The sequence below is a fragment of the Prionailurus viverrinus genome, chromosome A1 (genome assembly GCF_022837055.1).
Source record: "Prionailurus viverrinus isolate Anna chromosome A1, UM_Priviv_1.0, whole genome shotgun sequence".
Lineage (NCBI taxonomy): Eukaryota > Metazoa > Chordata > Mammalia > Carnivora > Felidae > Prionailurus > Prionailurus viverrinus.
Genome location: NC_062561.1, coordinates 109,306,583 through 109,319,720, shown reverse-complemented (window position 1 = coordinate 109,319,720; position 13,138 = coordinate 109,306,583). Strand labels below are relative to the sequence as shown.

At 40.0% G+C, this 13,138-nt stretch overlaps 1 protein-coding gene across 3 annotated transcripts in view; it reads left to right on the top strand.

Moving 5' to 3' along the window:
- Positions 1 to 8,597: 8,597 nt before the first annotated feature.
- FNIP1 (folliculin interacting protein 1) overlaps positions 8,598 to 13,138 on the top strand; it is a 153,833-nt gene continuing 149,292 nt past the window's right edge. For 2 of the 3 annotated variants that reach the window (XM_047873308.1, XM_047873297.1), the window contains exon 1: positions 8,598 to 8,767. In XM_047873308.1, coding sequence (XP_047729264.1) covers positions 8,676 to 8,767 — 92 coding nt within the window. In that variant the 5' untranslated portion in view covers positions 8,598 to 8,675. The remainder of the gene's footprint in view (positions 8,768 to 13,138) is intronic. The other variant, XM_047873315.1, reaches the window with a different exon arrangement.

Below are 13,138 nucleotides of genomic sequence, written 5' to 3'. Positions count from 1 at the left end.
TTTTTCAGTGTTCATCATATCTAACCTCTCTTTCCCAGCTACTGATAATGCAGACTAGTGCTCTTTTCTTGAAAGCCTCCAGAAAGGAATGACCTCTCTGAAACATTACTCTCCAGACTTTTATCCAATCTCCAGCTCTTTCTCTTCTCTTTCTTCTGAAGGTTCATTTTCCTCTGTTCAGTCTTTAAATTTTGGTGCTTCCATGGGTTCTATTGTAGGGCTTCTTCTAATGTTACACAGTCTCCCTGGGTGATTTCATCTATCTCTGACTTCAGTCACTATCTTTTTGCAGTTGACCCTAAATCTTTGTCTGTAACTGCCATGGATATTGGTAGTAGACATGTGTGGTGATTGTCTCTGCATCTGTCCCCCAAGAGGTTACTTGCCTTTCCTTATATACCCACAGCATCCTATACTTGTCCATTATCATAATGTTAATTGTAATAATTATAATAATACTTAGAGTTAATTGTCAAATTCTGTTTTTTTCTTCCTAGACTATAAGGTCCTTGAGTGAAGGAATTACACTTGTTCATTATTATATTTTAATTCCCCTCTACCTCCATCCTAATTGGGTTTTGAATTTCCAAGCCATGTGGTTTAGGTTGGATTGATCCCTTCTTAGTTCCAGGGGTGAACCTTTAATGATTTAAGGAAATTAACATAGCCCACCCAACTCTGGCAGAATTATTGGTTAGAAATGGGGCCATGGCCTAAAATGATTCTATTGGAATCAAGTTCAGAGGTTTTTTTCTGGAAATTCTGGGATATAGACTTTTTCCTTTTTCCTTTTGGATTTTTACCTGAAAGGATTTTACCTGAAAGGAACGCTGCTGGAGCCACCTGTGTCCACACATGGAGGCCTGGGAATGGAGGTCACATAAAGAGATTAGAGTTGTGATAGAGTGATTGGATTCTTGATATCATTGGGGCAGTCCCTGGATGCAGCTGTGCCTGAACTTTCCATCTACTTTAGGTCAAATTATGAGAGTTCATCATTTTTTTTTTCAATTAAGCTAGTTTAGTTTGGTTTTTCTATCATGTGTAAAATAGAACATCTTCACTGCCTAGAGTTGTAGATCAGTGTAACCAAATGCTTACTTGTCATTACTGCATGGGTTCTCATGGTATCTGATATTCAACATACCCCAACCTGAACTTATTTTCCCCCTTGAAGCAGTTCTGTTTTCTGTTTCAGTGCTAGATATCTTCATCCACCCAAGTTATATGAGCCAGGAATTTGGCTATCATCCGTAATCCCCCCCTTTCTCTTGTTTTTTCACAGGCAGTCATTCATGAAGTCCTGTTGGTCCTGAATCCTAAAGACTCCTTAGTATTTCCACTCCCCTCCATTCCTATGGCTGTTCTCTGAATTCATGGCAGTATTTCATTGGCTGCTTTAGTGTAACAGCCTTACCACTAGATTCTCAGCCTTTATTCTTTTATCCTATAGTTAATTTTCCACAATGCATCAAGAAGGAGTTTTCTGAAATGCTCATCTGATCATGTTTTCTGCTGAAAATCCCCCAATAGCTCTTCAGTGTATTCCGAATAAAGTATGATCTTTTGAACTTATTTTACATAATATTCTTAATCTAGTTCAGTGTTACCAGTAGATTATATTATATGCCACTGAATTTTTATATTTTCTTTTGCCTGCAGGCCTGCCTGTGCTGCTCCATCTGCCTGAAGCACAACTCCCCCACCCACATCCTCTTCTTTAGCTTCTATTTTAATTTTTAATCCCTATTCATTCCTTCCTTCAGAAAACTCTCCTTAATTCCCCCGAAAGGCTGTCTTTGTATTCCCATAATATCCTGTACTTGTCCACATCATAGCATTTGTCACAGTGTACTGTAATTACCTGTCAAATTCTTTTTTTTCCCCTAGACTGTAAGCTCTTCAAGTGTAAGAACCACATCTTGTTCATCAGTGCGTTTCTAGGTTCTAGCATAGCTGCCAGACACATTAAACATATTACTGTATTTGAAAAATATTTGTTCGGGAGCATGGGTGGCTCAGTCGGTTAAGCATCCGACCTCGGCTCAGGTCATGATCTCATGGTTCGTGGGTTTGAACCCCACGTGGAGCTCTGTGCTGACAGCTCAGAACCTGGAGCCTGCTTTGGATTCTGTGTGTCCCTTTCTCTCTGCCCCTCCCCCCAGTCACACTCTGTCTCTGTCTCTCTCCTCAAAAATAAATGAAACATTAAAGAATATATACTTGTTGAAAAAATGTTTGTCATAGAAGTGTGGCATTATATAAAGGGCCTTCTTTTTTTTTTTTTTAGTATTTCCTTTTTTAATTTATTTTTTTTCAATATATGAAGTTTATTGTCAAATTGGTTTCCATACAACACCCAGTGCTCATCCCAAAAGGTGCCCTCCTCAATACCGATCACCCACCCTCCCCTCCGTCCCACCCCCCATCAACCCTCAGTTTGTTCTCAGTTTTTAAGAGTCTCTTATGCTTTGGGTCTCTTCCACTCTAACGTCTTTTTTTTTTTTTTTTCCTTCCCCTCCCCCATGGGTTTCTGTTAAGTTTCTCAGGATCCACATAAGAGTGAAACCATATGGTATCTGTCTTTCTCTGTATGGCTTATTTCACTTAGCATCACACTCTCCAGTTCCATCCATGTTGCTACAAAGGGCCATATTTCATTCTTTCTCATTGCCACGTAGTACTCCATTGTGTATATAAACCACAATTTCTTTATCCATTCATCAGTTGATGGACATTTTGGCTCTTTCCATAATTTGGCTATTGTTGAGAGTGCTGCTATAAACATTAGGGTACAAGTGCCCCTATGCATCAGTACTCCTGTATCCGTTGGGTAAATTCCTAGCAGTGCTATTGCTGGGTCATAGGGTAGGTCTATTTTTAATTTTCTGAGGAACCTCCACACTGTTTTCCAGAGTGGCTGCACCAATTTGCATTCCCACCAACAGCGCAAGAGGGTTCCCGTTTCTCCACATCCTCACCAGCATCTATAGTCTCCTGATTTGTTCATTTTAAAGGGCCTTCATTTTAATAGAATAGAATAGAATTCTAATAGAATTCAAGGTCAGGATTTCAAACTGATTTATTTTATATTAAAGTAACAGTTTGATTCCTTAAAAGCACTTATCACAGTATGTAATAACTTGTTTACTTGTTGGTTTTTTTTTTAATTTTTTTAACATTTATTTATTTTTGAGACAGAGAGAGACAGAGCATGAACAGGGGAGGGGCAGAGAGAGAGGGAGACACAGAATCGGAAGGCTCCAGGCTTTGAGCCATCAGCCCAGAGCCTGATGCGGGGCTTGAACTCATGGACCGCGAGATCGTGACCTGAGCTGAAGTCGGATGCTCAACCGACTGAGCCACCCAGGCACCCCTACTTGTTGGTTTCTTAAGGGCAAAGGATATACCTGTCTTGTTTGTTATTGTACTCTTAGCAGCAAGAACATAGTAGGTGCTTGATGCACCATCTCTTTTTGATTGTTTCCGTTAGCATAAAAAATTCTTTGTTATCTTCTGTCGTAAAAAAAGAAACCAGTTTTCCCTCTTTCCATCTCCTCTCACTCATTTTCTCTGCTCCCTATGTCAGCAAAACAGAGGAAGTATCTATACTTGCTTTAACATTTCCTTTCTACCCTTTATTTTTTTGAACTCACTCTTGCACACGATTCCACTGAAACTACTCTTACCAAGATGCCCATGTTGACGAATCTAATGGACACTTAAATTTTCAGCAACATTCAACACAGTTGATCCCTTCCTTCTTTTGGGAACTTTTTCTTCTCTCCTTATTCTTCTCTGCTAGATCCTTCTCTTCAAGGCCTCTAAGTGTTGTCTTTGTTGAATCTTAGTCCTGGACCCTCTTCCACACATACACATTCTCCCTAGGTAAACTCATCCATTACATTATTTTAAATGCCTTCCACATTTATCTTTCTTTTTTTTTTTTAATTTTTTTTTCAAGGTTTATTTATTTTTGGGACAGAGAGAGACAGAGCATGAACGGGGGAGGGGCAGAGAGAGAGGGAGACACAGAATCAGAAACAGGCTCCAGGCTCTGAGCCATCAGCCCAGAGCCTGACACGGGGCTCGAACTCACGGACCGCGAGATCGTGACCTGGCTGAAGCCGGACGCTTAACCGATTGCGCCACCCAGGCGCCCCACATTTATCTTTCTAATCCTGTCTTCTCCCCATATATTTTACTTAGAATCTCTACATGGATATCTAATAGACAAGTAAAACTCAACATATCCAAACTTAATACCCTTGATTTTCTTCTTCAAGTCTGTGCTTTTCCTGGTCTTTTTATTGGGAAATAACTTCCATTTAGATGCTTAAGGGAAAAACCTAGGGGTTAATCCTTGGTTTTTCTTTCCTTCACTTATATCAGAATTCCTATTAGTTGTATCTCCAAAATAACTCCAGTTAGCCATTATCTGCTTTCACTGAAAATACACAGTAGCCTCCTATACAGTTTTTCTGCTTTCATTTTTATTCTTCTATAATCCTTTCTTCTCAGAATATCCAGAGTGATCTTCTAGAGCCATTTATTGTCCGGCTGTAGTTTTAAACTCCTGCAATAGCTCCCATCACGTTTAATCTATCTTTGTAACCTCTCAAACATCTTCTTCTTCCCAGAGTGCACTCAGCTTCTCTGACCTCTTTTTTTCTTCTTCAAACAAGTCAAACCCATTTCTGCCTCAGGGGCTTTGTACTCTTTCTTCTCTCTGCTAGAATATTCTTTCCATGGCTCGTTCCTCTTCATTGTTTAGACTTCATTTTAAAATCCCACATCTTTGGAGAGGACTTTCCTGACCATTCTATCTAAGTATGGCCTCCTCCAGATGCTTGCTACCAACTATATTGTTCATAGCTCCTAGCACAACTTGCAAACATCTTGTTTATTTTGCCCCTTCCCACTGAGAACTAAGTTCTCAAGAGTAGGTATTTTTGTTAGTACTGTGTCCTCAGTTCCTACAAGTCTGAGACCTTGGAGGTCCTCAAGAAGTATTTGTTGAATAAATGAATGTTTTTGTTTTCTGGACTCAAACTACTGCTATTCCCTTAAAAACATTTTTTTTTGGGCGCCTGGGTGGCTCAGTCGGTTAAGCATCCGACTTCGGCTCAGGTCATGATCTCGCAGTTCGTGAGTTCAAGCCCCACGTCGGGCTCTGTGCTGACAGCTCAGAACCTGGAGCCTGTTTCAGATTCTGTGTCTCCCTCTTTCTCTCTGACCCTCCCCTGTTCATGCTCTGTCTCTGTCTCAAAAATAAATAAACGTTAAAAAAAATAAAAAAAAAGTCTTTTTGTTTTTCTTTTCTTTTTTTTTTTAAAGTAGGCTTCACATCTAGCACAGATCCCAGCACAGGCCTTGAACTCATGACCCTGAGATCAAGACCTGAGCTGAGCTGAGATCAAGAGTCAGACACTTTACCAACTAAGCCACCCAGGCACCCCTGCCTTTCCCTTATTATATAGCAGTTAATCATCAGTTGGTTTAAGAGTTTTTAAAACTGAGGTACCCTGAGTTCTTCTATGTATTACTCAGGCAGTTTTACTTGATCATCTTGATTCTGAATGTCTTGTTCTATGACATTATTGGTGAGAACTGAACTTGTTTCATGAGAATTTAGCATAATTGAGGCATGCTTATTAGTATTGTGATTAAAGGAGATAGATTCCAGTTTTATTGCCACCTTTTCCTATATCTGTAACCAGAAGAGAGTGCCCCTGTCTTTTATGTTACTGGAAGCAGGTGGACACAGACCCATAGGCTATTGGGGTTTTGGGGTGGCTGAATCACCTATCCCTGAGTGAGAGTGTAGGCCTTAAATCTAACAGTTACACATTCATATAATATTAATGAATAGAAAACAATTACTTCATTTCTCACATTTCCTCCTTGCTGATTATCTAAAGTAAAAGAGCCTACTTTAAGACACCTCAGCCTCTTTGTGGGAAGAGGCAGCGTTAAGTGAAAGAGAAAAAAAAGATAATATACACTGTTACTGAATTTGAAGTTATTTTCAATTTAATCTGCATCATTAAGTATAGTTATGTGTCATAACAAACGTGTCATTTCATTGCTTTCTTATTATGTAATTTGAATATTACACTGCAACATAAAGGAAATGTGATGATAGCAAGTTAATTTAGTTTTTTCTGTACCTTTTAAGCATAAATCTAAATGAGACTACAGAAATGAAGTTATTACATGATTAGAGAATACTAAAACAAAGTATCTCTTATGCAAGCAGTCATGTTCTTTCCCTTATTAATATCTATAATTATCCATGAAGTAACTTTTTCCCAAGATGAAAGCACACAAGGTTATTGTATTTAGAAACTTACTTCTGAGAGGACAAGGAAATACTCTTCTCTCTGCCAGTCATGGACCAGCCATGAGTCCTTTGTGTCATTGGTTCTATATACACAGGTTTGGGTCTGTTTCCACTCTAACTAATTTAGTGTAACTTACTAATATAAAAGCAAAATAATATACCCCTAAATGAATGATTAATTGACTTATAGGATGTGCATATTCTCACTTCTAAATATTGCATTGATTTCATTTTTTGTTTACAAAAATTGTATTCCATATTCACATTTCTTTTCTCTCTTTTTTTTTGGAGAAAAATACAGTTAATTCTGAGCAACACAAGTGTGAATCTTATCTGTAGATTTTTACAGTTTAGTACTATAAATGTATTTCCCTTATGATTTTAATATTTTCTTTAACTTACTTTATCATAAGAATACAGTATATAATATATATAAAATACAAAAATATGTGTTAATCAACTGTTTATGTTATTGATAGGGCTTCTGGTCAACATTAGGCTATTAGTTAAGTTTTTGGAGAGTCAAAAGTTATACTTGGATTTTTGAGGTTGTAGTGGTTGGGGCCCCATGCCCCCTGCTCACTTGTTCAAAGGTCAACTCTTTACATAGTTCATTTTGCCTTATTAGAAATCTTTCTGTTTTGGTGCCAGAATCTCAAGGATTATCTTTATACATGTACCGTCCTGCTGTTTTGAGCCTGTATTGCCCAGTAAACTATGGGGCTTGGTAAATGAATCTTAACCCCAGAATGTTGTATGTCACCTTCTCAGAAAGACCTTCCCCACTTCCCTCGTTTCATTACTTAGTTCTCATTCAGAAGCTAGTCTAAAATTACCTTACTTATTGTCTCCTCATATAGAAAGTTAGATATGCCTTCTTTGTTTACTTTGGATCCCCAGTACCCAGACCAAGGACACTTAAGCATTTGTGGAATTAATAAATTAGTTTCTTAATCATCTATAAATAGTGAAAATCTTGCAACAGTGAAACTCATGGTAACCGCTGAAATTGTCAGTCTGCCTATTTGTTTTCTTTTTTCTACAGAAGACCACTTATTTTAGAGTTTAAACTCTAGCTGTAAATTAGTGGGAGTTGGTAGCCACTCAAGGAAAAGACTTTTATTTTTCTGCCTAATTAAATGAAATTTTCAAAAGGGTTTTTTAAATCTAGACTTCCAACCACATAACGGTCATTTACTGACATCCATATTTGTCAGAGAATTTCGTCCCACGCTACAAAAATTTCTATTATGGAGGGGGAGTGGGGGAACTAATGGGAGTACTGAAAATTTATTTAGACCAGTTTGATCGGAACCCTGATAAATTTTGGCGTCCTGGGTTTAATAAGACTGTAAGGTCATTTTCAAGCCATGTGTTTTTCTTTGGAAAGTGGTTTTCCTCCCATCAAATCCATTTGTGTACAATTCCATTGTAGAATTCCTCTCTCCCTTACATAATAGACGTTAAGATAAAGCTTAAATCCTTAAATCCTGAGCTTCCCATCATTAGCTCTCACAAAAGGCTAATTCCCGGTGTCTGGGTTCGAGGGTTCAAGGAGCCTGTGGTAAACCCTGAAGGTGGCTGCCCAGAGCCCCTGGCTGAGGCCTTCTCTGCTGGAGGTCATGACTATGGAGGGTGTCTTGGGCAGGATTCTCCACTAGCCACGCGCTGTCAAGCTTTGAGCCCACACACCTCGCGGCCTGGCGCGGGCAGGCCCGTGGCTCCGCACTCAAAGTCCAACCTAGGTCGAACACCTTCCCCGCTGAGGGGGCGACCGAATCCGGACAGGCGCCGGATGGAGGTACAAAACCTTGGAGGCTGAAGAGGGAAGGGCAGGGAAGGGTCGATTGCCCGTGGAGCTCTAAGCATCCCGCTTTGTCGTGGGTGCAGGGAGCCGAAGCCTTCTGCATCGCAAAGTCCCGGGAATCGTAGCCTCAGATAGCAGCAGCCAACGTCACGGAGAAGGACCGTGACCCGAGCTCGTTCCCCCTTCACTTCCCCAACCACCTCTATTCCCCGCCCCTCCCCTCCTTTCCGCGCACACCCCGCCCCGTGAGCTGCCACGTGAGGGAATCCACTCGTTAGCCTATGGGGGCCAGCTCCGCCCCACGCCCCCGCCTTGCCCCCTGCTCTGCGCGCCGCCACGTGATGCGGCTCACCGCCAGCCAATGGACGCCGGTCTCGCCTCGCGCCCCGCCCCGCGCGCCGTGGCCGTTTGAAGTGACTAATTTCTGTCATATGACTGAGGCGCTCATGGGGGTGGCGGGGCGGCTCTAGGAGCGGGGGCCTAGCAATCGCCCTAAGGAACAACCCTGATCTGGCCGTGGTCAGCATGGCCCCTACGCTGTTCCAGAAGCTCTTCAGCAAGAGGAGCGGGCTGGGCGCGCCCGGTCGGGACGCTCGAGACCCAGATTGCGCGTTCAGGTAGGGCGCTGCGGGGCGGGGGGGCGCGGAGCCGATGGCCTTGTGAGCTTGGGGCTCCAGATGTGCAGGGGCCTTCGGTGTTCGTGTCCGCGCGGCATTGCTGCACGGGTACTTGGACCTGGGCCTCAGTGAGGCGGGGCTGGGCAGCTGGGGACTTGTGCTAGAGGGCTAGAGCGAGGTCCTGCCTCCCCACCACCCCTATCCCTCCGCTGGCCCCTTCCCCCACCTCCCGGTCTGTTTGTTTATGTCCTGCCCGACTTCCACGCGCGGCTGTGCCTTCCCCCCGACCACCGCGGCCTGAGCGTAGGGTCCACACTCCTTCCTGGAAGCGAGTAGAGTTGGGAGCGGGCTGGGTTGGATCTCAGCCTCCGTCCTCTGGGCTGAGAAGTTCTCCCCTCCTCCTAGCGACCAAGTCGCCCTCTGGGTGTTCCATTCCCCTTACTCGCTGTTGTGGAGAGAGCTGCACGTTTTGGGCAACCTTCTGAGGGTAGAAGACTAGAGGAGCAAGTAGGCAAGGTGCCATTCTTTCAGGTTTCTTGGAAACGTATACTGGAGGTGTGCAGTTGCCGGAACGAGCGATCTTAGTGTTATCGAAGGAGAAAGATGAAACCTAAGAGGTTATGGTTACTACTGACTGGACTGATTCAGATGAAGCACGGTCTTAGAATTGACCATCGAATCATCCCGTTAGAATTTACCAAAAATAAGTCTAAAAATTGAAAACGATAGCAAAATCTTTTGTGGTATTACAGGCTTTGTTCATTTTTGGTTGCACTACCTGTTGCTGGCAGAAAAAACTTAGTAGAATTGTAAGATTTAATGTAATAGAAACGTGAATTCAAGGTAAAATTTTGTCTCCAAACCGCATTTGAAGAAGAGGTTATGTCTTTCACATAGCCTTCATACTTGCTGCGGTGTGGAAACTTGTAAATATAACTGGGCTAAATGTCACGTAGCACTCAAACCTGGTAGGACAGCAGAGAGCCCAGTTGTTCAGTAGTAGTAGGAAAAAATGAGAGTCTGTTAAATTTTGCAACAGGCAAAAGTTTGAAATGACTGTACCACACTGGTACAAGGTTTTGATATTCTTAAAATTGTTCACTCTCTTTGTAATGCAGGTCACATTATTAAACATTGAGTAATACATGTGGAATTGTAGTATTAAATGGAAAGAAATTCACTGACTTTTAGAGGAAGAAAAATCTCAGTATGGACATTTTGGAAAGGTGTTTATTTAGTAAAAGATGTTTTGCTAGGTTTGGGTCTTTTGCACTTGGAAATAAATGCCTTGCCATGCTCATCTAATAACTTTTAAAAAACATTTCTTTCCTGATTTTCTTTTGAAAGATGAAAGTGTAGTCTAGTTAATACTCCATTGAGACATCCAGTAAATCAGGAGTCAGTAGAAAGCAGGTTGAGAATATTATAAAGGTGACACTTGATTAGGCTTTCCATTTCTGGGCAAAGATTGACTTTGGGGTACTCAGGTTTCCAAGGGTCTCAAGTCACTCACTCGTGAAAAAAAATTTTCGTGTCTATTTTTAAAAAATGTAAAGCCTACTATACAGTTGTGTAATAGTACTTTAGAGTTGCCAAAGTACTTTCTCATTAGTTATCTCATGTGATATTTCACAACAACCTTGTGAGATAGAGCAAGTAGCAATATAGATAACTATGTGATCCTTTTTCCAGTGGAAGTAAGAATTATGTGTAAGCCCAATAAGTGCAGTAAAATTTAGAAATGATTGCTTTTAAAAATAAAATGTGTACAAGTGTAAATGTGAGAAAATGAAAACTAACATTTACACAGCTAGTAACTTGTAGATCTAGTTAGCCCAGGTATTTTTTTTTTAAACAACTTCACTGGGCTATAATTTACATGCAATGAAATTGAGCCATTCTAAGAGCACAGTTCTGTGAATTTTGTTATATGTACACAGTTTTGTACTCACTACCCCAGTGAAGTTTTAGAATACTTCCATCCCCAGAAAGTTCCCTTAAGCCTCTTTGCAGTCCATTCTTAAACTATTGTCACTCAAGGCAGTCCCTTATCTGCTCTAATGACAAAAGGTTTGACTTTTCTAAAATTTCTTATAAATGTGATCATTTAAGACATATGTGATCATATAAGACAGATTTCTTATAAATCTGTCTGGCTTGTTTTAAATCAGAGTGATGATTTTGAGATTCATCTAAGTTGCACTTATCAGTAGTTCTTTCTATTTTGTTGCTGAGTAGTATTCCATTGTATGGATGTACCAAAATATGTTTATCCATTCACTACCAACTGGCAAACATTTGGGTTGTTTCCAGATTTGGGCTGTGATGAACAATGCTGCTATGAACATTTGTGTACAAATCTTTATGCAGACATATGTTTTCATATCTCTTGGATGGTTACCTAGGAGTGGGATTGCTGGGTCACATGCTAGGTATATGCTTAACTTTTTAAAAACTTGGGGTGCCTGGGTCGCTTGGTTAGTTGGTCGTCCAACTCTCGATCTTGGCTCAGGTCATGGTCTCAGGGTCATGAGATCCAGCCCTGCATTCATCTCTGTCCCAACAGCATGGAGCCTGCTTGGGAGATTCTCTGTCCTTTCTCTCTCTGCCACTCCCCCACTTGTGCCTATGCACTCTCTCTCTCTCGAAATAAATAAGTGACCTTCAAAAAGGAAAGAAATTTTTTTTAAAAATTGCTAAACTTTTCTGAAGTAATTGTACCATTTTGTTTTCCCACCGGCAGTGTGTGAAGGTTACAGTTACTCTATCCTCTCCAAAAGCTGATATTGCTGGTCTTTCAAAGGTTTTTTTTTTTTTTTTTGTATTGTAAAAAACACCAACAATATTTACCGTGTTGACCATTTTTGAGTCTTTCTGATTATAGCCATTTTAGTGGATGTAGTGGAATCTTATTGTGGTTTTGATTTGCATTTCCCTAATAACAAATGATGTAACTCAGGTTTTAGAGTAGATTAAAATTTCATTCCAGTATATCATGCTTTCCTTTCTAGAATCCTTTTTTGGTTTTGTTTTGTTTTAGTCAGCTTAAGTTGTTAAATCTGACTTGGACACTGTTAGCCATTGGCAACTAACCATAGGTCAGCGTCTAAGAGTCAGTTTCTAGAGTTAACAATATACAAGGCACAGTGGTAATAAGTCACAGTAGGGCTCTAGGATAGGAGAAACTTGTGATATGAAGCTTTAGGAGCCTTAAAATATTGTGTGCTTATCTAAGCTTCTTGAGCCGGAGATGAGTGTGAAAAATATCACAGGGATATTATTTCATTGATTTGTAGAATTAAAACAATAACTTGTTTCATAGTTTGGAGAATTTGGGGAAGAAGTTTCTTTTAGGAAAATGAATAGTTTTATGTTTTCTCCATCACACCACTTTGCAATGGAAGAATTAAGTGTAAGTCCAATAACTATAGTGCATATGAAATGATTCTTTAATTTAAAAATAAAATTTCTGAGAAGAAGTCTACTTTGGAGAAGAAGTTTGTTTCAGAGCTAAATGTCTGTAGGACATAATTAATATTTAGTTAAAAAATTCTGTATTTTTGTTTTATTCTTAATACGTGAACTTTTGCTCTTCCTGTCTGTATCAGAAATTCTTACCCTGCTGTAACAATCTCTTAATTGTTCTTTTTTCTGTTCCTCTTGCCTTTCTCCAGACTATTCTCAATGTTTCATCCTTTACAAATGCTAATTCTGATTATGATCAGCATGCAAAGTGTTATAGAATTTATTATCTGCATTACAGAGTTATTTTAAGGATTCAAAGAGATAAGTCATGGTTAAGTACTTAATGCAGTGCTTATTAGCACATGACATTCAGAAACCAGAAGTTGTTGTGCTATGATGATTCCATGTTTATGTGTAAAACCATTCTGTTTGGGCCCAAGCTCCTTAAAGTGGCTGTATATTGTGTGGCTTTTGCAAAGTTTCTAGCCTTGACCTTGTTTTTAAATTAACTTAAGGTCATTTTAAAAAACATAGCCATTATTCTATTATTGTAGATATTTCTTAATATTATCTATTCTTAGGCTATATTAATATTTTCTTAGTTGTTTCAGTATGTCTTTTTGCAGTGGCTTTGTTTGGATTAGAATCTTAAAAGGGTCTGTATATTATATTTGCAGTTACGTTGCTTAAGTAATTTTGATTCTATAACATCCCTCTCACCCTTTTAAAATAGGATTTGTTGCTGAAATTGGGTTATTTTTCCTTTAAAATTTCCCACATTCTTTATGTTTGCTTTCTTATGGGTTTCTTTAATTCAGTGCTTCCCAGCAATGTGTGTTTTAACCAGTTCCTTCCAGGTTATTCTCATGCTCAAGATTGAGGACCACTGCTTTAGCTTATTATCTA